This window comes from Phyllostomus hastatus, unplaced genomic scaffold (genome assembly GCF_019186645.2).
Source record: "Phyllostomus hastatus isolate PE091 unplaced genomic scaffold, TTU_PhHast_1.1 phas_contig_137, whole genome shotgun sequence".
In the NCBI taxonomy this organism is placed as follows: Eukaryota; Metazoa; Chordata; class Mammalia; order Chiroptera; family Phyllostomidae; genus Phyllostomus; species Phyllostomus hastatus.
Window position 1 is genome coordinate 10153957 of NW_025333583.1, and position 27148 is coordinate 10181104.

Genomic DNA, 27148 nt, shown 5'->3' on the forward strand with positions numbered 1-27148 from the left:
TTTCCTTTCTTTAATTTTAAGCAAAAGAGACACAGGGGTTTAAAAATAAAATTTCTTTTTCCCCCTCCCAAACCTGGACCCCAGCCCTGCCTCTGCATCTGCATGCACCCCTCCCTCCCAGCAGGGACTCCAGAAGGGGGGTGTGGCCTCTCCCGCGGGGAGGGGCAAGGCGGCGGGTGTGCGGAGCTCGGTGCTGGTCTCTTTCCAAATATAAATACATGTGTCAGAACTCCTGGGAAATCCTCCCCCGCCCACCACACAAGCTCTCTCCTCTCCCTGCCCATGTTTGGAGAGGTGGTGGGGGGGTGCCAGGCACCGGCCAGCTGTGGTTTACTGCATCCGCTCATTGTAGAAGCGATGGCACTCCGGGTCCCCACGGACTGTCGGGGATCCCTGAAGCAGCTTCCCGGTGTTGGGGTTCACACACCAGCACTCCCCGCGCTGCCCATTCACAGCCATCTTGCACTGGAGGGAGAGAAGAAGAGACCGTGGAAGCCACCCGGCAGCTGCCTGCTTTCGTTCCGCCATCAACCCAAGCGTTTCCTGAGCAGCGCCCCGCGCACTGAGCCAGGGCTGCAGGGCGGCGCCTCTCAGCCCTAAACGTGTGCCAGGGGAACTTGCTAAAAGTCAGATTCCCGTCAGTGGGTCAGGGGTGAGCCTGGAACTGGGCACAGTTAACCCTGAAGCTGCTGGCCAGGGACCACACACACTCTGATGTGCACCCGCTGTGGAGGTGCCCGAAGATGAAAAGACTCAGCCGCCAGCTGCAGGGGGTCCCAGCCAGTGGGGACCGGGCACACTGGAGTTCAGTCACAGCATGAGACGAAAAATGCACGTAATGGTAAAAGCCAACACTAGCACAGGTGTTACCATGGGCCAGGCACTATGTGAGCAATCTATATGCCGCTTGGTTACAATTTATATCTAACACTCACATTCCTTTAACCCTCGCGGCCACCTTGGGAATTCCCATTCTGTCACCACTTTATAGAGGGTGACACAGCAGCACAGGTAGGTGGCTTTAGTAACCTGCCCAGTGTCCCACAGACAGGAAGAGCCAGAGCTGAGATGCCCACCCCTCCCAGGTGCCTGCTCTACGCATAAACAAATGACTCTCGCAAACCCCTTTAGTTACCCGTGTGATACGGCACACAGCCCATGCTGTTGGTCTGCTGGTTTGTCTGTATTAGAAAAGATCACTATTTCCCCTTTTGAGCTCCAAATAAGGTAGCTGGCTTATGTTCAGAGGGCACGTGCACAAACAGCCTTTACTGCTAGACGTACATCAAGAGGGGCAAGGTGCGCTGTGAAGGACGTGGGGAAGAGAGACACCTCTGCCCCAGGATCAGCAGAGCCCCGCCCCCCACCTCCGGCTCCGCAAGCCCACCTTCTACCTCCACCCTGACCGCCCGCTGGGCCCACCAGGGGAACTCTGAAAATCCCAGTGCCCGGCAACCGCCCGGACTCATAAACTGAAACTCCCCGGGTGCAGCCCTGGCATCCGTGACAGTTAAAGCCGCCCCACGGGTTCCCATGTGCAGCCGCTGCCTGAAAACAGGATGTCGGGGGACCCACACTCCTCGCCCCTTTCTCCCTCCCAGGCCCTCGCTCCGCTTTAAGTGAAAGGCATTTATTTGCATACGCTTGCCCTCCGATGCAGCCAACGAGTGGGAGGAGGTGAGGGGTGGGCTGCTCAAAAGACAAGTGACCAGCACTGAACAGCCAACCATCACTGCAAACTCCACGTGGCCGTGTGAAAACACTGATGCTGTTAAAGGGAAATAGTGCCCGTACACACTGATGATCAGAAGGCACTGGAACAGAGTTGGGGGGGTGGTTTCTGGGTGGTTCACTTACACTTCCCTCATGCTCTCTAGTGGCCTTATGGTGCTGTTCCAGTAGCGTCTTCTACAACTATTTTAAGTGGCCTTTCTCTGCTTCTCAGATCCTCCCTCCCCTGAGATCCTGGGAACCCAGAGCAGCTGGTCAGTGGTTTAAATCAGTGATTCTGGAAGCGTGGCCCAGGGGCCATCAGCATGCCCTGGGAGCATGCTGGAAATGCCAACACTTGGTCCCACCCAACCTTCTGAATGGCAGTCTCTGGGGGTCAGCCTTGGGGATGAGCTCCAGGTGATTCTAACGCTCAGTGAAGGCCGAGACGCACTAGTTGGTGTCAGCCCCCATCTCTTCTCCAGGAGGCTCCCTCCCAACCTGGGCACCAACCGCCCCCACTGGCGGGTGGCTGGGCCAGTGGAATCAGCCCCTGCCAGGCTTGCAGCCAGGAAGGGAAGCCTAGCTCCCCAGCATGCAGCTCTCAGACCTCTGGCGGTTACGGGTGGGCGGGGCAGGAACAACACATCCCAGGGGCCCAGGTAGATCCCCTCTCACCTGTTTGAGGTTGTACAGGCCGTTCTTGTCACAGTTGGGGATGTGCAAGGAATAGAGGTGCTCCAGAGGGCCCCGCTCATCCGGAAGGCGCATGGTGGAGATCCGCTCCAGGACCTGGTCCAGTTCCTGCTGGCAGGGGGTCTGTGGGCACAGACAGGCACAGAGAATGCTGGGAGAGTGGCCGTGGGAACAACCCCAGGGAGAACTCAGCCCTGACTGGTGTGGGTCAGTGGGCTAGGCATCGTCCCACAAACCCAAAGGTGGGATGGAAAGGTTGCTGGTTTGCTTCCTGGTCAGGGCACAGGCCTGGGCTGCCGGCCAGGTCCCCGATTGGAGGTGTGCAAGAGGCAGCCAATCGATGTTTCTCTCGCACATCAATGTTTCTCTCCCTCCTTCTCCTTCCCTTCCCTTCTCTCAAACAGTAAATTAATTAAAATATTTTTTAAGGGGCTACCTTTAAAAAACAGTAGCTGGTGGAACGAGGGACTTCTGACCCCCAGCCCAGTGGGCTCACTACCCTGTCAGTGTGCCCCCCCCCCCCAGAAGAAGGTCATATGGCTGCGAGTTTTCACTCCTCTCCTTGCTGTGCTGATGGCTTTCAGGGGTCAAGACAGAATCCACTTGCAAATCCTGAATTCAAGTGGTTGTCTCTGGATATCCCTACCCCGGCCACATGGCCCAAGCTCCACTCTCTTCCATAAACCCAGCTGGGGCCAAGACCCAAGACAGCGGAGGCAGGCTGGGGAGAGGAAGAGGGGAAGCCAAGGAGGGGGAGCGCATCGCAGCCCGAGTGGGCAGCATCAGTGGCTCCGTCTCCATGGCTAGCGCCTGGTTCCAAAGCCGAGCAGAAACTCGGAGGCCATGGAAGGAAAGCACTGCAAGAAACCAAATGTCCAGTGCACTTCGCAGCCAGAGACACTGCGGACCCCCAGAAGAGATGCTCATTGTCTGTTTGGCCTCCAGGTCACTGAATATGTTGAGGGCAAACCCGGAAAGTGCTTTGCCTTCACGTGCATCCTATGGGGGGGGTGCCCTCCCCCACTGTAAGACTCCCTCCGCGTGTCCTCCCACCCCCCTCCAGCTGGACCCGACCCCCTCTGACCCTGGCAGACGGCGGCCGAAGCTTCTTGGAGTCCTCGGCGCCGGGTTGATGCTTGCCACCTTTGCCCATCTGGCGCTGCTGGTCAGTGACCTTCTCCCGTAACACGGCCATCTCCTTCATGCCTGACGTGAAGGCCTTCCGGCCAGCACTGCCTCCACCTCCCAGGACGGTCCCGTCCCCGTGGTCATCCACCTCAGCACGGTCATCGCCATTGTCTGTGGGGAAGAAGCGAAGGAATTCCAGAGAGATGGGCCCTCCAGGGACTGTCTGGGCCTCTGATAGGGAGGACGACGGAGACAACTAGCATCTAAGCAATCCTGGGGGTGACATGCGTGGCTTGGCAGTGTCAGTTTCACGGCAGCTCTTAGGGGGCCCTGTCTGCACCCCCCCTTAGATGCCTGCCTGGGGCGCCTGCTCATTCTGCCTCCATCCCAGGAGTGGGGAGCTGAGCAGAGGAGCAGAGGGTGACTCTGTCTGCCTGCAGGCCCTCACCCTGCAATGGGAGTAAGTCCCTTCTGGGGTCCTTCACTCTCCCCCTAGGAGGACCTCCCAGCGTCGCCCGCCACTAACCCGCAGTTTAAGGGACTCATCATTCGTGGTCTGAAAAGGCATGGGTTGGGTGAAATTTTAAAACATGAAGAAGGTGGGGAGGCACGTCGCCACCAGAACCTACAGTTCCCAGCACCCCCTGCTGTGACGCTTCATTTGCCCGTCTGCCCCTTCTCGAGTTCCCCTTCGGCCACTGCAGCACTACCCCGGTGACCAGACTTGTCCCCACGGCTGCTATGCATCCCACTGACAACCCTAGGACACCAGGAACCCCAAGAACGGGAATGGTGACCTGTTCAACTTCGAAGTTTCATCTTATCACATCTAGACATTTGGCCCAAGAACACCCATGAAGTCTCTTCTAATATTTACTTATTTATTTTTAGAGAGCAGGGAAAGGAGGGAGAAATAGACTGAGAGAAACATCAATTGGTTGCCTCTCGCACGTACCTCAACTGGGGACTGAACCCACAACCCAGGCATATGCCCTAATGGGAATCGAACCAGTGACCTTTCCCTTTGAAAAATGATGCCCAACTCACTGAGCCACACTGGTCAGAGCTCCTTTGACCTTCTAAAACCATCAGTAAGTCAATAACAAGGGAAAAGTGTGCACTCCTATTGTGTGCACAGCTCGGGGGTGGGGGGGGGCCTGAGAGCAGCCCCCAGCTCCTGAGGTCTCCCACTGGCTCAGGCACGTCCAGACGGCCATGAGCCAGAAGATCAGAATGCTGTGCACGGGTGGGAACCGGGGAGACAAGTCCCCTGAACGCTAAGAGGGCAGGGATTCAAACGGCCCCTTGTAAACACAGCAGAGTAAACATGGCCTCAGACCAACCCGCCCAGAGCAGCCACCCCGCAGGTCCCAACAAGACCCGGGGGTGCAGAGTGAGCACATTTCCTCTTCCCTTTCTACACACCTTCAGAAACTCACAGCCCCAAACACAACTGAGTGGCTCTTGAAGTGTCTCTACACACAGGTTTCAGGCTAAGTTCCCAGTGTGGGGCAGTCCCTTTAGAATTCAGGCACAGTGTGGGGGGCTCAGGTGGGCACTGCCTGGGGCAGTGTTGTGGGTGGTGGGAGGAGCCAGCCCCTTCGTGTAAAGGACAAGGTTGTTGTGGGTGGTGGCATCCACTCGCTCACGAGCTAAGGGATGGGGCCTGCCTCCGTGCCAGGGGGAGCTGGCACTTGATTCCAGGGACCAGGCACCAGCACACAGAACGTCCAGTAGAGGTTGGCTCCCACCTCGTTCCTCTGCTCAGGGCCCGATGCCGGGTCGGAGCCCACCAGCTCCCACAGATTCCTTTCCAGGCTGGCCCATTACCTCCAGACTAGATGCGCTAGGGAAGTGGGCACCCTCGGGTGACAAGCCAGCCCTGCCACTGTCTGTACCAGCAGCATTTCTCCTGCGCAGAACCTCACCATGCCTGTTTTCTTGACCATGCATTCATAGATAACAACAGTTCCTACTTCTCGGAACGGTTGAGCCTGTGTTATTGATAAAGAAGTTAAGCTACGGCCTGGAACACAGTGGCTCTACGTCAGGTTGGTGGTAGAGACCACATTGACGACGACGATGATGATGATGACGGTGATGATGATGAAGAGGACAACGGCCTCAATTCTCGCTGCCTACACAATGTGGAACCCGACCAAGTCCGGGAAGCAGAGGATAAGCCTCTGAGCAGCAGAAGAGCCATCACCACGTCGTGCCTCATCGGGAGGGGGTGTGGGGGTGCCTCCCTCACAAGACTCGGGGGAACGAGTGGGTGCCAGGCCCGACGGTTCCCAGCCACAGCCCCGTTTCTGAGGCCACCGCAGAATAAAATCAACAAAATTAAAAGGAGGGAAAAAAGCAAGGCACGCAGATGGAGGCAAGAAGTATCAGATGGCAGGGAGGAAAGGGGACACACCCACACTTAAAAAAAAGAAACGTAAGAACTTCAGGGACATCTAGGGCATAGCCAACAACTCTGCACCCATCGTGACCCTGAGGATGTCCATACTGTGTAGCCCCCAACCAGAGTCGTGATGATGATGATGATGATGATGATGATGACGATGACCTTGTAATAGTGTCCAAAATGGGAAAGGGGTTAACATGCTAAAAAATTCAACATTAAAAAAAAAAAGATTTCTACACCAAAATCATTAAACTTTAGAAAAATAAAAATTGAAATATTTAAATAAGTCCCCTGAAACCTGGAAAACTTTTCTCTTTAGAATGGCTATTTCCCCAGGGGCTCTGGGTAGCCTGGGTTTTACCATACACAAACCAAGCACAGACTAAATCCTGTTCCAAAAGTCCCAACACCACACGCAGGGGAAGGCTGGTTTGAAGCAATTGCCACCAAACCGGGCGTGAGTCCTGTTCCCTCCCAATCAACCAGGCCCATCAATCCATCCCAACTTTCCTCTCCCACCGCGCCCTCCCCTCTCGGCTCCCCGCAGCTAGAACGGCAGAAATCCAGAGGCCACAGGAGTGGTCACGGTTCCTGTGCTCAGCTGCCCACCGGCATGGAGACACGGAGGAGCCCTGCCTGGCTGCACAGGCTTTCTCTGCCCCACTGGGTCTGCACAGGGGTGTCCTCTGGGGCTGGTGAGGCAGGTGGGGCCAACCGCAAAGAAGACTGTCCCCCTTCTCCCTTCAGATAACAGAGGTGGAGGGCAGGAGGCTGGGGGACAGAGGCTTGGGTGAGTCTGAGAACAACTTGGAAAATAAGTATGATGGTCTGACTCAGTAACTCCCCTCCTTCACACTAATCTTTAAATCACAAGCCAGTTGTTGGCACAAGTAAGGGGGGTGGTCCACCCCATTCCCACCATCTCAGTTCCCCTGCCATTCACAGCCTTCTCTGCACTGGACCTGGTGTGACAGTCTCAGGCTTCCTGTCCCCATCCCTGCAGGCGCTGGCCCAGGGATCACAGAATGAGGACAGGCAGGTACCCAGAAAATCCTTTCTCCACTCTGCACTGGAACCACCCAGGATCCAGTGGGAACCTCCTGGTTGCCCGAACCCCTGTACCTGAGGCCACCCTTGGCACGACCCCATCCTCACGGCCCCCTGACCAGCTGGCTTCCTGCCGACAGTGGCAAAGAGAATTTCCAGAGACCTCAACACCACATGCAGCACTCGAGACCTTGTGTTCTGCTCATGTGGAAATCAGACAAGACACGGCTCTGGGACTCGGCTGGTACAACACACTGCCACCATTTCTGGAACCATCCACTCTGCTCTCAGAAACCTGTGACTCTCAGAAGCACACCTGGCTCCTCTCTTTTGCGGGGGAGGCTTGCCTGCCCGCCCCCAGGCCCAGTGAGGACTGCTGGTCTTCACTGTGGCTGTGATCACACATTCTCTGGTTGAAGAAGGGGAGGCTCCACTCGCCTGAACCCAATGCCTGGAACACCCTCTGGACCAGGGTCTCCCGACCCATCACTACTGATGCTGGGGCCAGATGACTCTTCACAGGGGCTGCCCTGTGCATTGCAGGACACTGAGCAGCCTCCTGGGCCTGTACCCACCATGCTCCAGCAGCACCCTCCCTCGTTGTAACAATCGAAAACGTCTCCCTACGCTGTCCCGCGGCCCCTGGGAGGAAAAACTGCCCAGGTGAATAACCACTGTGGAGGAGTTCAACTTCATCCGGAGGCCTAAAAATGTTCCAGCCCAGGGCTGCAGACCCCAGGCCCCACACGGAGCAGATCTGGGCTCCACTCTGCTCCCCACCCGCAGCCGGGACCCCGCCGCTTCAGCCCTGGCCCACCCATCTGCCTTCTTGGTGTGGGTGGGACCTCCCCCGGGCACCCCAGAGGGCCCGGCCTGCTGCCCCCTCTTCTCTGAGCTCTCCCATGGACACACGTACCCCTGACGGAGCCCAAGGTGCCCTCCTCGGCCGAGCCCTAGAGGTCAGTGCTCAGAGCAAGGCGAGGCCCTCCACAAGCCCTGGACACAGGTCGGACGGAAAAGAGAGGCACAGGGACGAGTGGGAGCCGGGCCTGCGGGCTCCGGGCTGGGCCGGGCGCTCCTTCCCCTGGCACGGCAGGCTCTGTGCCGAGGGGTCTAGCAAAATGTCTCGACTTCTTGTAAAAGCAGAAGGAAAAATGAGGTCCCAGAAGCTGTCTTAACGTACTGTACAAAGACTGATAGCTTCCCAGTTATAAGGCCCAGTCATAAAATAGGATTTTAGAATATTTTTTTGACCGAGGAAGGGGCCCCCAAAAGTTAGTAACGAAGCTCCGATCCAGGCACAGGAGACGGGGGTTTCTCAGGCAGGCTTCTTCCAGGAGAAGCTGGCTTCCTGTCCCGAGATGCCCCCGACCTGTCTGAGGTGAAGGTCAGTTTGTCCACCCACATGGAGGCCACCCGGATTCAAAGATGCATTTCATTCCACTCCTTTATTGATGTCGTCACTGCCACGAGCATGCCCATCAGGTGAGGAAACCCACGGGCCTGGGTTGCTGGCACTCCACGTGCCAAAGTAAAGCCCCGGGCAGGGGAAGGAAGTCATTCATGGGGTGGAGGTCAGACAGGGCTGTCGGCTGGGAGAAGCCTTGGCTCCTTGACCGTTACTATCCCCCACCAAAGAGGTGCAAGACTTCAGGCTCCCGAGTCTCACCCCTGACTGGATCCCCGCCTCACCCCGTAGCTGTGCTGCGCTCGATACGTGGCTTAGGCTCTCGGTGCCTCCGTTGCCCATCTGCACCGTGCAAACGGACAAACAGCAGCCACCTCCCATCGATGGCCAGGGGGATTCCAGCAGACGGTCAGTGGCTTCCTCCCTCCCCCCCTCCAGGGGAGGGAGGACCCCCACAGCCCCTCACACTCAGTCAGACAGGGCCTGATCGCACATTGGCGCGTCCCTCCCACACATCTGTCACATGAGGTGACAGAAGCCATCCTCAGGGGAACATTCCAGATGTAGAACTCCAGCTAGAGATGGAATTTACCCTCAGGACAAAAATACCAAGATGCATTTTTTCTGCCTAAGAGAGTTAGGTTCAGAATAATATTTATTAAGCAACCGCTTATGTATGCAGCTCCGTGGGATGCAGTACAAAAGTCACTCCAAGTCACAGTGCTTAAAGCCAAATCACATAGCTGGAAAAGGCTTCGGGCTTGGAGATGACCGCTGGGGACCTCCAAGGCCTGGGAAGAGATGTTCCTGAAGATTAGGAAGCATTAGCTGTTCTCTGCGTAGAGACCCAGGAAATGGGTTGATGCTGAAGCAGGGCGCTTCTTGGTTATATGCAGAAGGTCAAGCTTTTCCAAAGACATCAGAGGAGAGTGGAGAGCACCAGTCTCCTCTGGGGAGGGCAGGGAGAGCTGGCAGGAGTCCCATCCTGAAAGGGTGGTGGGATGACAGGAAATGGACAAAGGGTCCCATTTTATAGACAGCAAACCCGGAAGGACCACCATCGGGGTGTACAGGAGCACACACGACCTCTCTGCCACCACCAGATGCTTCCCAAGTGGCATGTGGTCCCCACATCATCCTCTGACCCAGCTTTGCTAATCTAGCTGAGCAGGGCAGCTGGGAGCTGACACTCCAGGTTCAAGAGCTTGGTGTACTTCCATGCACTCACATCTTACCCTGGTTTTATTACTTCATTTCAGCCTAGCCCTCCCCACCCCCAGCTGTGATCTTTTTCATTGTAGCCTGACAACCTTCCTCAGTGAATGAAAACTCTTGTGTCCAGCAGATCCTTGCACTCATGAAACTTCATTTTCTCCTCATGCGACACTCTGACCTCTGTGCTCCATCGGAGGGCTGGCGACTCCTGACCTAAAGGAGACACCTCAGGGTCCTTCCTGCTTAGAGTGTAAGGCATCCGTCCCTGTTCCAGCCTGGTGAGAAAGGGGGGCCTTTTTCCAGAACCACCACGCATCTTCACAACAAGTTAATGCGTCTCCTTTCTTCTGAAAAAAACCCTGGTCATCTTCTAACCTCCTCCTTAGTCTATCTCACGGTTGCTTGGAAATCCAAGAGCTGGGGGCACCAGAGAGATGACCTAATCCAGCCACGCATCTCCCATTCCCTCCAATGGATTTATCTCCTTCAACAGGCAACAGCCCTTCGCCAATGGGTTCCAGCTGATAGGCCAGGAGCGTGCTGGCTGCCTTCCTGGTCCCAGCCTTCCTTGGTGATTTCTCCCAAAGAAAGCACTTACCCTTAACGTATGTGGAGCAAAAGAATGAAACTATCATTCTCTTCCTCCCTGCGGGACAACTTCTCTATCGACGCCCATGGCGGTGGACATCCATTAACAAACCCAATGGCGCCAAGAGCTCTACGAGTCAAGAGCCCGGAATTCCAGTCCTGGTTTGGCCACTTATACACCAACGGTCATTCTGGCCAAACCCTGTAACTTTCCTGAGCTCTTATTTCTCAAGTCTGGAAAATGGGAATAATAAATCCTACATAAAGTGAAGGCTGCTACTTAAATAGGATGCAAAATGATTATCACCCAAACTCTCAATGTGGAAACAATCAAGCTTTAGGAGAAGTACGCTATTTCTTGGATGGGTAAAGGAAAGCTATATTTGACAGACAGCGGGTGGGCGGGCCGTGGGGGGTGGTATGGGCTCTGTAAAATGACCGAATGAATGAGGAAAAAAGCTATAAGAGAGTTCTGCCTATTTGCTTATTTCTTCTAAACCCTGATTTTACTGATGATATAAATCCTGTATGTTGCTAAATCTCTGCCATTTGATGGAAGTCTTTGGGCAAGTATGGATTTGCCTAAATTAACTTTGTGGACAGAATTTAGAGGAAAGGAAGGGGGGAAGGAGGGAAAGAGTCTGGGAGGCAGGGGGCGGGTGGTGGCTCACAACTGCCGTGCATGCACAGTGGGGACAGGGCTCAAAGTAAACTCACCGACACTCAAGGGAAACGGCTTTTGTTGGAGAGAATTTGAAGCCAGGCTCTTTGGACGGCTGACTGTGGTCACCTAACTCTTTCTCGCGTGTGGCCACTATGTTCAATGACACAGCCCACCAGGAGGCTGGGCGGATATTTAGGGCCACGCTGGGAGGTGGAAAGGGAGGCAGAAGTCAGAAATGGGTGGGCAGGGGGGCCTATTTGTTATTTTTCCGCTAAAGTTGAACCTGAGGTCCTCAGTGTCTCTGGGTGAGTGACACCTGGTTTTCAGAAGGTCAGAGGCAGCAGGTGGCGGGGCATAAACAGTGCGTGCACATAGGGGCCGGCTGGCACCAAGGACACAGCCCAGCTTACTTCACTGCGCTCTCCAGCTCGGTCCATCCACCCCCTGCCGACAGCCAGCTTCCTCCCAAACTCCCTTCCCCTTCTCTCCCACTCTGAGCCCCTGCTCCCCGCAAGGGAGCCAGCTAAGCAAACCTGGCATCTCTCAGATGCCACCATGATCTGGAGAAATCATGTGGGAACAGACCAGTGGCCCCTCAGCATTGTTTTCAAACAAAAAAAGGTGGCTCCTTCTCTCTGAATTCCCCTCGTGGGAGGCAATGGCCACAGGCAGCCTTCTTCAGACCTTTCCGATTCCCAAGTCCTCCAGGTCACACCACATAAGGACAGGAACTGGCCTTTCCCATCTGGGGATCATCTCTCTGTACCGCAGCTATGACAGGCCTGTCACCCAGCCAAGTGTTGAAGAGCTCAGTGAACTCGGAGTGGAATGGCCAGTAGACAGAGGCCCCCGCCATCATACAGGGCAGAGAGCCGACTGCCTGCCAAGGCACCCTGAATCCTTCCTAAGTTTCCTTTGGAACACCAGCTCTTGGACTCAAAAGCCTTGGCCAGCTGGTTCTAGGGTGGCAGGAAGATCGGCGCTGGCCTGGAGGCCCAAGGCCCTGATCCTGATGCTACGGCCCCAGGCTCTGAGCGAGGCCAGCAGGAAGCTCAGATGTGTAAGCTTCAGTGTGCTCATCTGTAAATCAGGGGAGTTCGACCAGGTGACTGGTTCGCAAACATAGCTGTTCACTGGAAACCAACTGAAAAGCTCTCTAAAAATAACATCCTGAACTCCAGCCCCAGAAGTTCAAAGACAGCAGTCTGGACAAAGGTCAAAGGATCTGTATTTTTAACAATCCCCTTCAAGCTTGGGCATTTCTAGGGCCCTATCCCTATGTGGTCCTCTCTCCTGACTCAGTTTCTTGAAGAACTTCTTGGCGATGGGAAAAAGATGCCTCTTCTTTTCAAGAGATACAGCTTCACGTGTCCACTATGTGAAGGTGCGGTTGAGTAAGCTCTTCCCACTCAACGCATGGGTTCACAAACAGACACACGCGTGCTTGGATGCACACGGGGGAGGCTTTCTTGGCCAGGCCTCGTGGCAGTTTCTGGAGTGAGCCCGCACGTTGCCGTCTCCTGAGTGAGCAGAAACGGCACCACAGCCCCTCCAGGGCCTCGCTGCCTAAGCACTCTCAAAGCGCTGCTCTATAAACACTAGGGTCATTCCTGGAATCACAGAGGCCTGAGGAGGGTCAGGGCTAAGGCAGACAGTTTGAAAAAACAAAAACAAGCTCAAATTCAGCCAAGGTCCTCTGGGACTCTGTGAGCCAGGCTGCCCTTGAAGAGCCAGAGAAATTGATACCAAGATGGCAAACAGCACTGTCGGCTTTCTCCTTTCCACAATCCCCAAACACTTCTCCTCCGGTTCAACTAAAGCCATCCATGCACCCAGCAAGGCGACCTATCTGCCGAAGGCCCAAGGGAATGAATGTAGCGCTTCCTTTGATGCAAACTTGGACCAGGGGCTGTGGGAGCGGGAGAATGTGCCTGATCCAGCAATTCTGCTTCTCTGCGACGTGTGTGCAAGGGCACACACACCACAGTGTCCACCACAGCATTATTCACACTGATAAAAAAAACTACCAGCAACTGGAAGCAAACATCCCTCAGTAGGTGAGCGGATACGTAAATCTGTAGAATAATATGCTGGAATGATATACAGCAGTTAGAAAGGACAACTCTGACCTGTGCTCACTCCTGCGATCCACTCAACATGAATCGATCTCAAAAACCTGAGGCTGACAGGGAAGAAAAGCTGCCGAATGGAAGTTTTTATGTACATTTGCAATTTGCTTTCAGAGAACAAGCCTAACAAGGCCCACCCATTACCAAATCTGTTTAGATAAGAAAGAGAAACATTAAAGAATGCACGTGGGTGGTCACCTCTGGGGAGAAGGGACAGCAAACAGGAGGCTGGTAGGGAGGCCCATCAGGGGAAGCTTTAAAAAATAAGACATGGCCCTGGCTAGCGTAGCTCAGTGGATTGAGTGCGGGCTTCGAACCAAAGTGTCACAAGTTCGATTCCCAGTCAGGGCACATGCCTGGGTTGCAGGCCATGGCCCCCAGCAACCTCACATTGATGTTTCCCTCTCTCTCTCTTTCTCCCTCCCTTCCCTCTCTAAATATAAGTAAATAAAATCTTTTTTAAAAATCTTTAAAAACAAAAAGACATGAAGAGCCCCTCCCACCCTGTGAGGAGACAACCAGGCAGTCTGCAGCCCGGGGGGACAGCCCTCACCTGACCACGCCGGCCCGCTGATCTTGGACTCCCAGCCTCCAGGACGGCTGTGAACCAAAAGCCAACAAAGATCATCTCTTTAAGGTGGACAGTGATGAAAATGAGCGCCCATGGTCTTTACAAATGGTCAGTTCAGGGGCTGTTACAAAAGATGAACAGTGCCATGTTGAAGCAGAGGCCATGAACCACAAAGGCAGTCCACCTTAAGTGACACTGGCAACTCTGAAAATGTCCGTACAGCAACGGTTGCCACTGGTGGCTTTGAAATAACACCACTAGTGCTCTTCCGGTCGAAGTGTGGTTCAGGGCCTGTGTGTATCAGTGGACAGCCCTTCGTCACTGTGCAGGAAGACGCAGGGTCAGGAGATGAGGAGGAGGAGGTGAAACTCCTAAGTGTGTCTGGAAAGCCTTCTGCCCCTGGAAGTGGTATAGCAAGTGTCCGCAGAAGAAAGTAAAACTTGCTGCTGAGGGGGACGATGATGATGATGAAGATGAAGAGGAAGAGGATGACAATGATGACAATTTTGAGGATGAGGAAACTGAGGAAAAAGCTCCAGTGAAGAGATCTAACGAGACACTCCGGCCAAAAATGCACAAACATCAAACCAGAATGGAAAAACCATCAATACAAAAATCAAAAGGTCAGGAGTCCTTCAAATAACAGAAAAAAACTCCTGAAACACCGAAAGGACCTCATTCTGTAGGAGACATTGAAGCGAAATTGCAAGCAGGTACAGAAAAAGTGCATTGCACATCCTGGGCACAAGTGAGGAACAAAGCCCACAGAGGAGGAAAGAGGGAGAGGAGCCACAAACCTAGTCCTTCCTGAGGACCGTCAGCAGTCCAGGGGGTGCCTTCTGTCTTCATCTCAGTCCCCTGTCCCCATGGACCGCTCACCCACGCCCCCTTCTGGGCTGGAGGCACCCTCGGTCTCTGATCGCATTTTCTTTTGAATGCTGTGATTCAGCGGACTTTTCTATTTGTTCATTTGCCTCACCTCTCTGACAGTGTATTAAATGCCTTTATATCTCCCTAACTGTTCAAGAAATATTTGAATGAATAAAAAAAAACCCCTTGAAACAAATATGAGAAAATATCAACCACTCCCAGTTCTGGGTGGTAAATTGGTGTTATTATACTACTCTTGGTACTTTTCTGCATTCTTTATCATTTGCTTTTAAAAAGTCACCTCTCACTCCATCCATTCCTCACCCTCCTTGTCAAGGTGTACTAGTAACCTTGGGGTGCACTTGGCACCCCACTGACTGGAAGAAGACCCAACAACAGTAACATGGCCAACTTGGCTGTACCCTCAGAGGCCGGTGCTGCCAGTCAGACCCGGAACATGGCTCCTGGTCAGGTCCGTGTGGCACGAAGAACTGGGAAATGAGTCAGAGGAAAGACTGAAGACAACGGAACACAGTCACGAGGTCAAGGAGGGGAAGATGAAGGAATCAAGAGGCCAGGCCAAAGAATGGAAAACAGAGGGACAGGCTCTTCCTGGTGCAGCACAGAAGGGCTCTGGGGTGCCCACAGGGGCCGACTGGTGGGGGCACCCAAGGGCCAGTCTTGCCCAATAGAAGGGAGACACCCATTGGGTTCCTGGAGGACAAGCGAGAAAGCAGCCTTACACTGAGACAAGAGCGATCCAGGTCAGAAGCCACCCGAGAGTTTCAGGGGAAAGAACCAAAGCAAGTGACGAAGTGCACAGACGTCCTGGCTGAAAGGTGGCAGAAGGAGCCACCCATTTGTTTGCATTAGCTTTTTATATGCATCTCCACTTATTTGGTTTCTTTTTAGACAGTATTCGACTTTTTCCAGCACTTTTCCTGCTCCCCTCGAGGGTCAAAAAGCATGTGTCACAGGTGGTACCAACAGCTGCTTTTTCGTGTAGTTAGTCTCAGAGCTGGCACACGAATGTGCTCAAGACACTGGGAAAGCGGACTATCCAGAGAGCATCTCACCACCTCCCACCTGGAGTCTCACATTGTATCACTTCTTTGTCTCACATTCCTGGCCATTGCCCGTACCATCGAGGCCCCAGAGCAGCAGAAGTGGTTAGGAGTACAGAAATGCAGCTAGCCAACGGAAGCAAGGGCTGGGGCAGGAAGGACACTTCCCTCTGCTGGGACACAAGTGACTGTCCCTCCGCTCAGTTTCAATGACGTGACCCAGCAAACCAGCTCTCACAGAGGAATAAAGGCTGGGCCCTACTCATCTCTCCGCTCCCACCCTTCCTCTTCCGGCCACCTGTTCTCCATGCCAATAAGACTGTTCTCAGATACTGACAAACTGAACTCCGAGGATAAAAAGAAAAAAGAAAAAAAAAACACTAAAAACCTGCAGAGATGCCCAGGATTGCCGGCCACAGTCTCAAACCAGCACAAGAAGCGTCCTGAATATAAATAAGTATCTTTAAATGGGTCACCATGCTTTTCTTTTGCTTCAACTAAAAGTTCACTAATTTTGTCTGATATAATGCTGCGTTCCATCAGCTGTCTCCCCTGGTTATCCTCTCCTGGTTTGGAGGCAGCAAACTGGACCAGAGACAACCAGCAGAGCCAGGTGAGACTCCTCGCCTCTGGGGCACACGTGGGCCACGGCCGCGGCCGGGAGAACCGTGACGACTGACCAGGGCAAAGGCCACGTCTGCCCACTGGAGAACTCCCCCCCTCCGACTTCAGTCCGGACTTGCAAGCAAAGGGCGGCCGTCCAGGTAAGCCGCGCCCGAACAGGATTCTTAAATATCTCTTCTCAGTAAACTTGGACAATCAGAAAACATCTGAAACCAGGCATTTGCCATTCGCCTCCTACCTTGGGTGCCCAGACCAGGGGGAGAAGGAAGGAGGGGACCAGAACCCGCATGGACACATCTGACTACCCAAGGCACCAACACCCAGTTTCCGTGTTGAGTGGTTTGTGTACATAACTTTGCTTTAATATCAATCACACGAGGTTGATAATTTCTTATCCCCTCTCACACACGACAAAGAAGCCATGGGGTCTGAGGCCACTTGTACAAAGTCACGTAGGCAATGGCAGAGCCAAAAACCAAGCCCGGGGTGTTTAGCCTCACAGCACTTACCCACCCCCAACAGCATCTGGTGACTGGCATCTCCTCAAGAAAGACTCTCAACCAGGCCTTTTAACCCCAGCACTTCCGTTCTTCGGTTCCCCCTCACTGCGCCCCCACCCCATCTCCAGAGTACCCCCACCTTCCCGGGAAGGAGGCTGTCCCTTACCCACCTCAAAAGCCCTTAGGATCTAGTCAGCCCATCCCACCCCCACCCAGCTTTCTCCTGCCCCACCCGCCCCCTGCCACTGTTGCTATAGAAACTACCCAGCCTTATCAGGCAATGACTGGGGCAGGGCACAAAAGAATTTCCATTTGCATTTTATCTTGGCCTCAGGCACTTAGAAAAGCAAGGTCACCCTCCAGAGGCAACTTGGCACCACCACCCAGAAGTCAAGACAATAGACCTGAAAGAAGTTTCCTGGGAAGTTGCATAAAGGAACATTTTTGAGAAGTTATGCCTTAATTACTACCTCCCAGGGAAAAGGAGCTTTTCCAAGCAGCAGTATATAATTCACTGCTTCTTTGCATGCGTGTGTCTGATGGACTGGAGCCCTGGAATGAGGAGCTGGAGAGCCGGACTCCATTCTGGGCCATCCATTACGGTCTGTGCTTGCCTTGGCGTTTGAACACGAATGCAGCCCTAATTCCTTTACCTGTCAAGTGGGGAGAATCCTGGGACTAAAACAGAGATGAAAACTAAAAACCAACCAAACAAACAAACAAACAAAAAAACCCTACAGGCACTTTGGTAGAGATGGACAGTGTCCTGGAAAAAATAAAACAGTTTTCGTTACCGTTGTTTCATCGTTTACCCTTTGAGGTTGCCCCTTTGCTCACTGCACCCCCACAATCCGACTCGGACCCCTCCAGCCGGAAGGTCCCCATCTCTTCAAGTCCTGTCAGGATGGGACCACGTGGAGCATCCCCCTCTGGCCTCGCCTCCACCCCCACCTGCCCACATCACCAAGGCCTTCCTGGGCTCAGTGCCCTCCCCTCCTCGGCCTCCTGGCTCCCGGGAGCTCAGTTCCTTGAATGAACACAGGCTGACACACCTACACCCGTCCACTAATTAGAAACCTCCCCAGGCTCTTCTCGGGCCAACTTAATCAGAGCCTGTGGGCCAGTTCTCCTGCCCAGCAGCTGGAGGCCTGCCAGCCCCTGCCCCCTACTCCCCAACCTTCACTCCCGCTCGCCTCCCCAAAGCCAGGAAGAGATGTGGGGCCGGCGGCCAGAAGGGGCCAAAGGGCTGCCAAAAGTTCCCCTCCCCCGCTGCAAAAAAAAAGGGGGGGGGGTAGGGGGAAGGGAAGCAATTCCTGACTACAGTCCACTTTGTATTTCTTTCCGGAGGAGCAGCTTTCTAAGCAAGGTTTCCCCCTGCATGCTGACTGACACGCAGGAGCTGCGCCAGCCCAGATCTTCCCTGGCTTTGTGAAGGAGCAGGAGTGGGTCGAGGGTTAGGAGCCAAGTAGGCAGAGAGGCATAGGGGGAGGGTCCGTTTTCCAGCAGAAAGAAAAAATCGCCCACAGTCCATACACTCTACTCATAGTGGAGGTGAGGTGAGGGCGGGGGCAGTTACTCTGGAACCTGAAAGGCAAGAATTTCTCTGTACTGACTACCCACCTGTAGCATGGGCTTTGCTGCCCCACCGCGCACACCAGGGAGGCCCAGAGTCTAAAGGGGCCAGCCACCCCAGCTTCCCAGCGGCAAATCCTGTGCTTTGACCCACTGCCCCGGGTCTCCCCGCAAGCCTGTGCTGACCATGAAGGCTCGAGCACCCATCTGCTCTGCTTCCTGAGGCCTCAGCTGCATCCGATGCCTGAGAACAGTCGCCGCTGTGCGCAGACGGGCTGTCACTCCAAGGGCTCCCTGGGACCACAGATGCAATCAGGCACCAGGAAAAACTCCAGCGCGCCTGTGGAGACTCTTCACCGCCCCCACCCCACCCCCCCGCCCCGGGAAAGGCAATGCTGCTCCCCGCTAAGAGTGAGGTAAACTCTGGAGGCCCACAGCAAGGAAACGTCACTTTTTTTGGATGGAACATCCAGCTTCTTTGCCAGGATCACGTTCAACTTTCTGGCTCCCTCGGCTCAGACAGGATGGATCTGAAAGCCCATTTTCCTGAAGCAGGAAACGGGCACCATGGGGTCTTTGCTGGTTCTGACAACTCAAAAAAAAAGTTCCCCCTCGCACACGCCCCGTGTCCTAAGTGTGTTAGGGCCGGCTGCGTCCGAGCAGGACCCCACTGTTCTGAAGTCCGGGTCCCCGCAGGTTTCCCGTGGAGAGTCACCCATGGAGGAAGGGGCTTCTTACTCAAGATGTGGCCTCAGCAATCCTCCAGTCCTCCTAACACACGCAGCTGGAGGGCTGGGTCTTACAGGTTGGCTGGCCAGGTGAAGGCAGGCAGGACTCAGCCCTTTGTCCCCTGTGAGCCACAGGGCCACCAGCACAAGTATCCAGTACCCCAACTCTGGGGCCCCCTCTGACCCCCAGTCCTACACCCCCATCTAGGCACAACAGAGTAAAGCCCCCATACCAAGAATGGCCAGTCCCAGACATCAGAACATCACCCCCAAAGAGCACTGCCTCACTCATGCATTGAGGGTACCGGCCTGCTGACTTCAGACCATTGTCTATTGCCAGCTGGGTTCATACTGCATTTAAAGTAGTTTCCTTACCCTTTCTGCAAAGGGCTTCACCAGCGCCTGTGAAAGTAGGTCAGAGGTATGGACATTTCCATGTTATAGGTGAAGAGATAGAAATCAGTGACCTATTACTAAACAGGAAAAAAACCAAATGCTTAAGTTTTATATGCATTCTCTCTTTTTACACACGCACACACATGCACACATGTGTGTGGGCACAACCGCATGGAGCTGCTTCTGTCAATTCCTGATTTGCAGATGTGGACACGGAGGCTCAGAGAAAATATATTTCTGATGAGGCTCCTACACACCATGGTAATAAAACCTTGGAGAGGGGCAGCTTGCCTGACATAGTGTCTGCCCTTTCTGCCTTCTTTCTTCAGGCCAGCTAGCTAAGGACCGGAAAGGAGACATCACCAAGACTAAGGCAACACCATGTACAAGAAGCTGCTCCCCATGACCACAGTGGCCCTCACACGCACCCCATCTGAGGGACACAATACAGTCAATGACATTGTGGTAACTAAGTACGGGGCCGGGTGGGTGCTGGAAACACGGGGGAGCACACCGCACAGTGTGCGGCTGGCTCACCACTGTGCCGCACACCTGAGGCCAACACGACATAATATTGAAGGTAATCTGTAATGGAAAAGTTAAAAAAAAAAGTTGGGGTAAGCAAGTGACTATCTCTAAGCATAAATGTTTCAAATAGAAATTTTAAAATGGGGAAAAAAAGACCTACGCTCACGCCATCACCACTCAGGTGCCCAGAGACAGGCCTGCACTGGAACCCAGGTCTGCGGACGGTGGAGGCGAGGCTGCTTCCACCTTCGTCTCTGCTCAGTCCCCTGGCGCCCTCTGCTTCTCGGCTCCAGAAGCCCTGCCCGGGGACGCACTGTCTCTCCTGTCTGCTGCACCCTGGCCACTTCCATCTCTGAATGGAAGTCCCCAAGCCCCAGGACTTGGGCATCTCAAAGGAGGAGAGGGAACGCAAATAACTGAACGTGAACCTACATCACCAGGTGTCCAGGAACAAACCTTTCTGGCTGGTAGGACCAAAGGCTTCTTCTGCCAACATTCCACTCCCTCATGTGTCCAGCCAGGTGAGTCTCTCATACTTTACTTACCAGCTAAAATGTCCCTTGACAAAGCCCAAGTTCACATCTATGAAATGGAGGCAAAAAGCCTCCCTCTCAGGGATGTCGTAGACAGAAGACAAAACAGGCAAAGAAGCCGGTTCACAACAGGATAAGGACAGAGGGGAGGACGACCCATCTCCCGGCGGCCGCCTGCCACCTCAGCACAATGCTGGCCAGAGATAGCAAGGAGACGCAGAGGGGCCCAGAATACCTGCCAACCAGATCACCAGCTCCTCTGGTGAATCGCAAGGATAACCTCACTCCTCTGAGCCTTGGTTTCAGCAGAAGCAGCCCTAGGACTAACACTCTTTTAGGGAGCAATGGCCATGCCCCCCACCGACCAAGGCTGGCCCCAGCACTGCCTGCCAACCACCCGCCTCATTTAAGGATTAGATTTGTTTCAAACATTCCAGTCTCCAATCACCTATGTGGTCTCCCTCTAATTGGATCCCTCAGGAAGGCCGGGGCATATACATTTTCCATGCCATTTTCCACATCCAGCCAGGTGACCTAGACCAGGTCCCAGTGGGAGACGAGGGTCAAGAGGCCATTGAGAAGACGGGATGGAGAAAGCAGGGGAGGAAAACGGCAGCTGGGGACACGGAGGACAGATTGGAACTAAATGTAGTCCCTGGATATGGAGTCTCTTTAAAAATAATAACAACAATAACTTCTTTGTACCGTGTTATAGAACGTGAAGAGAGCCAACAACCAAACCAAACGTGGGCATAACCTGTTTATTTTCTGCTCCTTCCCGTTAGCAGCCCCTGGCCTGCCCGGCCACCACCGTCCACCCACCTCCCTCCACTGAAAATGAAGTTTCTATTCTGCCTTTCTTTAGAGCCAAGAATTTTCGGAACTTCCTCATATCAAAACTTACGAGTTGTGTGTCCCGTTTTCTATGGCAGAGAACACCTAATCTGAGAGCCAGCTAGAATCCAACCTGACACTGGCTAGAGAACAGTGATGCTCTCAAACAAGCCCTCAAATGTTTGACAGTGGGTGACTGAAAATGCTTCTGCTTGCAGGCAACCCAAGGGCACGTTTATAGAACTAATTTCCATGTTGCCCCCTGTCATCCAAAGGACTGATTTGCCTGAAATTTTTATTTTAAAGCTCAATGCTAAAGTAAACTCTTCCTTTTCCCTTTGCCCGCCAGGGAGCTCGGTAGTCCAATTTGGCCAAGAACCACTGCATAGATAGATCTTCATGTGACCACACCAGATGACTCCTTCTTTCCCCCAAGACTCTGTCACCTATTCTAACTTAGGGTCCTTAGCCCCGTTTTTGTTTTTGCAAAGTCTTTTGATATTGTTATACAGGATTTGCTTTTTTTCTCAAAGCTTCCTGAAATACCTAGTCAAGGGAATGGATGGGGTCATTGTTACCACACGAAGGGAACTGCCTTCCTTGAACACTTTGGACAAAGGTGTAAGGTGGGTAGTGGGACTGCAGGCAAAGACCCTGATTCTGCAACTTCCTCCAATCTCAGGCGTCCAGCAGAATGACAGCCCCAGGCCACTGCCTGCCTAGCAGGTTCAGGACCTATGGAGCCACACCCTGCAGATGAGCCCCACTCCATGGCCAGATTGCACAGAGCCACCCCTGCTAGGTCTCCAGAGTCAAGGAAATGCCGAGTCTCCGAGAAAGGGGATCCAGAAGCAGCAGCCCTCAGCTCCCCCATGTCCTTCCAATGGGGCGGTGACTCAGGGGAAGCAGCTTAGCAGCGTGAGTTCTGCATGTTCTGTCCAGAAAAGGGGAGGGAGCGGAAGATAGTGGTGCTAGTTATCCGTGAGAGTGGGTCCCACTCATTCCCCAAGTCTATTTTATGACTTTGAACTCAGTATGCAAATTTATGCAAGACAAGATGCAAAGCAGCACTTTGAGCCAGAAGTCCCATTGCTTTTCTCCCCTTTTTTTTTGAAACTGCACTGAACCACTGTAAATCAGTGCTTGCCTCTGCCCCCTTCCTCCTCCCCCCAGCAACTGCAGAAGCAAAGCCTGTGCACCCCACCAGCCTACCCGCCTGCCGGCCTGCCTGCTTGCCCTGGCACTTTGAATAACTGCACAGTCCTATAGTACCTTTATATGTGCAGCGGGCCAGACACCACTTGGGCAGCTCTGTCTGACCCCCTCCCATCCCCCCTGCATAATCCCAGGCATTACACATGGCAGAGAAGGAAGCAGCACACTGCTCAGGGAGGCCCTGAATTCTGAAAAGACCCAAACTGGCCCAAATCCTCTTCCCCAACATTTCTAGGCACTTACTGCCCACTCCACCACCAGACACAGCCACACACTTTGCAGGTCCACACTTCACACGCAGACCTCAGTCTTCCTCTCATCTTTCTTCCAGACCCACCCACTCCAACCTCCAGGCTGACTTCTGGGTTTCTTGGAACTGGCGACAAGTCCCAGCCCACCACCCCCAGGGGATGCGGGTTTAGCACCGGCCGAAGTGCCCACCCCACCCCCCTGCATCCCAGCCATCCCCAGGAAGCCAGCGACACAGCCCCTGAGCCCTGGGAACAAAGACAAAAGAGCTAACAGTGAAGCCGGAACTGCTGGGGTTTGCTGCCTCGAAATGAGAGGGTATGTTTAAAATTCTCAAAAGCAACCTGCTCAAAGAGGAATGCAGGCTGAGATGGGGGGTGGAGGGGTGGAGGCTCACTCTTCAGAGCAGGGAGGAGAAGGGATAGGAGAGGAGTAGGAGGCAGGACTACTCAGTGCTAAGGTCTCTTCTGGGCCTGGGTCAGTCCCTGCCCCCGCCCAATTTTGACCCCAGCAATCTCCATGCAGCACCCCCTCCCTGCTCCAGCCCAAGACCCTCTTCTGCACAGAAGCCTCAAAGCTTGCCTCTTCCCTCCTGACACCCCAAAAGCCCAGGCTTCTCTCCACAGTGCAACTGCACCCACCCCCCACCCTGCTCATGCCTCAGGCACCCTGCTTGGGGTCACTGCTTTCCAATATGCTCACTAGGCTTCCACATTGAACTTCCACCCCACCCCACCTTGCTGTTCCCTCTTACCAGTCAGGAGCACAAGAGAGAAGTGCCAAAAGCTCAGGAGGCAGCTGGGGCTAGCGGGTGGAACGAAGCCCCATAATCAGGAAGAAAAGCCTGAGTGGCATTCTTCTCGTGAACTGGCCCCATTGTCCCCAGGCTCCCCCGACAACCCCCCTTTCTGGCCCCAGGACGGCGAGCACGGGGAACCTCTGAGTACGTTCTCTTCTGAGGACCCTAACCTGCCGCTGGGGTTCCGGAAGCAGGGCAGCTGGTTTTCCGGCCCACAGGGAGAGGTATGAAGAGTAAAAAAAAAAAGTTGTAAAACATTTAGGAAGGCCGCATACCACGTACTTCATTACAAACCATCAACATCCAAATGACCTGTGAAGCTGGAGGCCTTTTGAAAAGTGCACCCTGCTGAGGAAGATGTTTAGTGTGTCAGAGTTCAGCTCGGAAACCGCAGAGTCTCCCTGGTGGACCAGAGGGTTCCAGGGGGCGATGGGGGAGGGACGTGGGCTAAGGGACTGGCAGCCTGAGCACTACTTTCTAGGAGAAGCAGGATGGTAGGGTTAACTCGGAGGCAGGCTGGGGGTGGGGTGGGCGCAGCCAGCAGGAGGCAGAACGCTGGACTCGAGGTGTCCCCGCTCCGAGTCTGCTGCTCCGAGGAAGCCCTAACTTGCTCTGTACTCAAGGTCAGAATGTGCTGGAGAAACAGAAAAAGACGGCAACTCGCACCCTTAATTCCATTCTCAAGGAGAACAGGGAAAAAACATGAACAGGTAGAGAGAGGGGGTGTCGGGGCGTCTGGGGGTTGGCTGTACAATGACCACAGAAGCTGAGAAGCCAGAGTGGTCTCGCTTTTTCTTTTCTTTCTCCCTTCCTTTTTTCGTCCAAGTTTGAGAAACTTGGTCAGACTCACTTTTTAAACAACGGCAGGCAGCGGACACATTTCACCCCTGTCTCCAAGAGGAAAGAAAACAATCACAGCCTCCTCCAGACCACTGAGACAGGAGGCTTTTGTCATTTTACAACAATACGAAAAACAAGTGAGGTCCTTACAGTTTGGCTGTGTTCCTCAAAAAACTTTGGGGGGGAGGAGGAGGGGATAAAGGTCCCTTACGAAGGATCTCAGGGTCTCCATTCTGTCGGATAGGAAGAGTTCCCTCAAATTAAGATGGGGCAGGAGGATACACCTCGTCCCGCCAGGGGAGCGGCGTCCAGCGCCCAGGCATCTCCAGCTTCCGTCCTGGGGCCCAGAGGCTGCCCCAGGACTGCTGCAGCCGGCGACCCAGCGTGCGTGACACTGACTCAACTCCTGGGGTCTCTTCCTTGCCTCCCAAATACCCCTCTTTTATTTATTTTTCCATCCCACGTAATAGCAAGATCCTTTTCCATCCTCTATGTTTAAAAAAAAAAAAAAAAGCAGCGGCGTCTGTTTTTATTTTTTCCCTAAGCAGCCCACCCTGCCGGTACCAACGAGTCCTTTCTTCTCACCTCACAATCCCAGGGAAAGAGTCCCTCAACGCGCCGCTGCCTTTTCCTTGCACCCCTTTTTTTTCACCAGCAGTCCCCAGTGTCACCAGCACCCGCCACCTCCGCCCCCCCCCCACAGCGCCCTCCACCAGGACCTTCCCAAGACCCTTCGGTGCCTACTCCCACAGATCTGACCACCCGCTGCACCCCAGTAACACTCCCTCCGAACTGTAAGTCAGGGTAAGTTCCACCCGGGGAAACCGTGGTGACAGGGGTGTCTTCCCTCTCCCCATGTATCCCCACCTTAAGTAGCCAGGCTCCTCCACGCGCTCTAACTCCAGCCCACTCGCAGGCTTGACTTTTGCGTCCTCCTCCCAGCAGTATCCCGAAGCTGGCCAAGGTTCCGCTAACAGCGTCTCTGAGGTCCTGCCGCACACGCCTTCCCCGCAGAACAGCCGCCCGCCAGGCCCCGCGCTGCCCGCCCTCCAAGTTTCTCCCAACTAGTCGTCCCAGCCCGCCCGTACCTGCAGCCTGTTCCGGATTGTCGGAGTCGCGGCGCTTCTCGCAAGTGCCTGCGCCCTGGACCAGTGCCTGCAGGGGCAGCTCGGAGCCCGGGTTGGGATAGCAGCGCAGCCCCTGGGCGCAGCGTGGGGTGTAGACGCCGCACGTCTCGCCCTCCAGACGGGCGCACACGGAGCAGCAGCCGCAGCCCGGCTCCCGGACCAGCTCGGCGCAGGGCCGCCCGGACCCGGCCGACGGGGTCCGGCAGGAGGCCAGGCGATCCGGCGTGCAGGGCGGGCAGCGGAACAGCACCTCGGCGCATACGCCAGCGTCCAGCAGCAGCAGCAGCGGCGGCAGGAGCAGCAGCAGCGCGGGGCCGCTCAGTCTCGGCAGCATGCTGGCGATGGGGAGCGCGACCGGAGCGAAGAGAGCGGGCAGGTGGCACTGCCTTGAGAGCTCAGGAGCCGCCTCCTGGGCTTTCTCCTCCCCAGCCGCTGCAGCCGGGTCCTAAAGGGCCCTGCTTCTCCCCGCCCCCTGCCTTCTCCCCTCCCCCTTTTGGAGACCACCCCCTTTCCCCAACACTCCCGCGCGCCGGCCAGTGCGTGCGCGCACGCCCACTTGTCCACCCTCACTTTGTTCTCGGTTCTGTAAGTCCTCTACCCGCCCACCCCGCCTCTCCCCCACCCTTCAGCCCGGGCTCCCTCACTCCTGGAAAGTAAGAATCACTCGGGGGCTTGAGTGGGATCGGAGTAGGAGTGAGGAAGAGGGGGTGCTTTTTCCCTCCTGAACCTTTTCGGTTCAGTCCACAGTGAGTTCATTTGCGCGCTTCCCATGTGGCTGGCACTGGGCTGACTGCTGGGGGAATGCAGAAAACAAAAGGCATGGTCTTGACCTTCAAGTAGATTTCACTCCCAACCCCAAGGACTCCCTTCATCCTCAGTTTTCACAACCCGCTGATAAGTTGATTGGGACAATAATTTCGGTGTTGAGAGACTCGGGAGGAGGTTCACATCCTCTAGACCAGCCTAGCCCCCCTTAGCAACCATGTCAGTTTCCCAGCCCTGCAGAGCACATGGTAACATGTAAGGACCGGAAATGCAGTTACCGGGCACGGAGAAACCTGCTCCCTTCCTCGCCACCTGCTCTGCCCACCTCCCTCCATAAAACTAATCCCTTAGCCACCAGGGACCCCCACCCGTAAATCTGGAGGCATTTGCTGCAGGGCTGATCCCAGAACAACCTTCAGGGGTCGGGGGGAGGTCAGATCAGCCTTCCAGGTGTGAGAGAACCCCCTGGAGTGAGGTCAGCTATCGTCCTCTCCAGGAATGCAGACCGATGGGGAAGGAGGGCCCCCCTTCCTTGTTCTGTTTGATTTACTGAGTCGTCTGTCCAAGTTGTCCCCAACCTCCCAGCATTCCGGGCTGGGCCCGCCGTCTCCCAGGGTGGTGACGCTATCAGAGAGACCCCCCTGGTCAGGGAGATTCTCTCGGTGAGGGATGGACCATTAAGCTGCCTCCAGCCCAGGTTTAATTTCTCAGTACGGTCATGCACCACATAAGGACATTGCTGTCAGCCAGGCACTGCATGTACGGAAGCAGTTCCCTAAAATTATAATGGAGCTGAAACACTCCTATCACCTAGTGATGTCATAGCCATTATAATTTCGTTGCCCAACACATTACTCATGTGTTTGTGGCGATCTGGGCATAAACAAACCTCGGCTGCCAGCTGTGCAAAAGCATCGCTCGTAACACAGGAGAATGGC

At 54.5% G+C, this 27148-nt stretch overlaps 1 protein-coding gene and 1 pseudogene across 1 annotated transcript; one reads left to right on the top strand and one right to left on the bottom strand.

Annotated features, from left to right (window-relative positions):
• On the bottom strand, positions 1-25883 carry IGFBP2 (insulin like growth factor binding protein 2). Its single transcript, XM_045855877.1, has 4 exons — positions 25407-25883; positions 3491-3705; positions 2389-2529; positions 1-465 (listed from the first exon to the last, which is right to left on the bottom strand). Exons 1-4 carry the CDS (start codon positions 25777-25779, stop codon positions 331-333), a joined length of 864 nt encoding a protein of 287 aa, XP_045711833.1. The 5' UTR covers positions 25780-25883; the 3' UTR covers positions 1-330.
• On the top strand, positions 8466-25386 carry LOC123827724 (annotated as a pseudogene).
• Positions 25884-27148: the final 1265 nt, after the last annotated feature.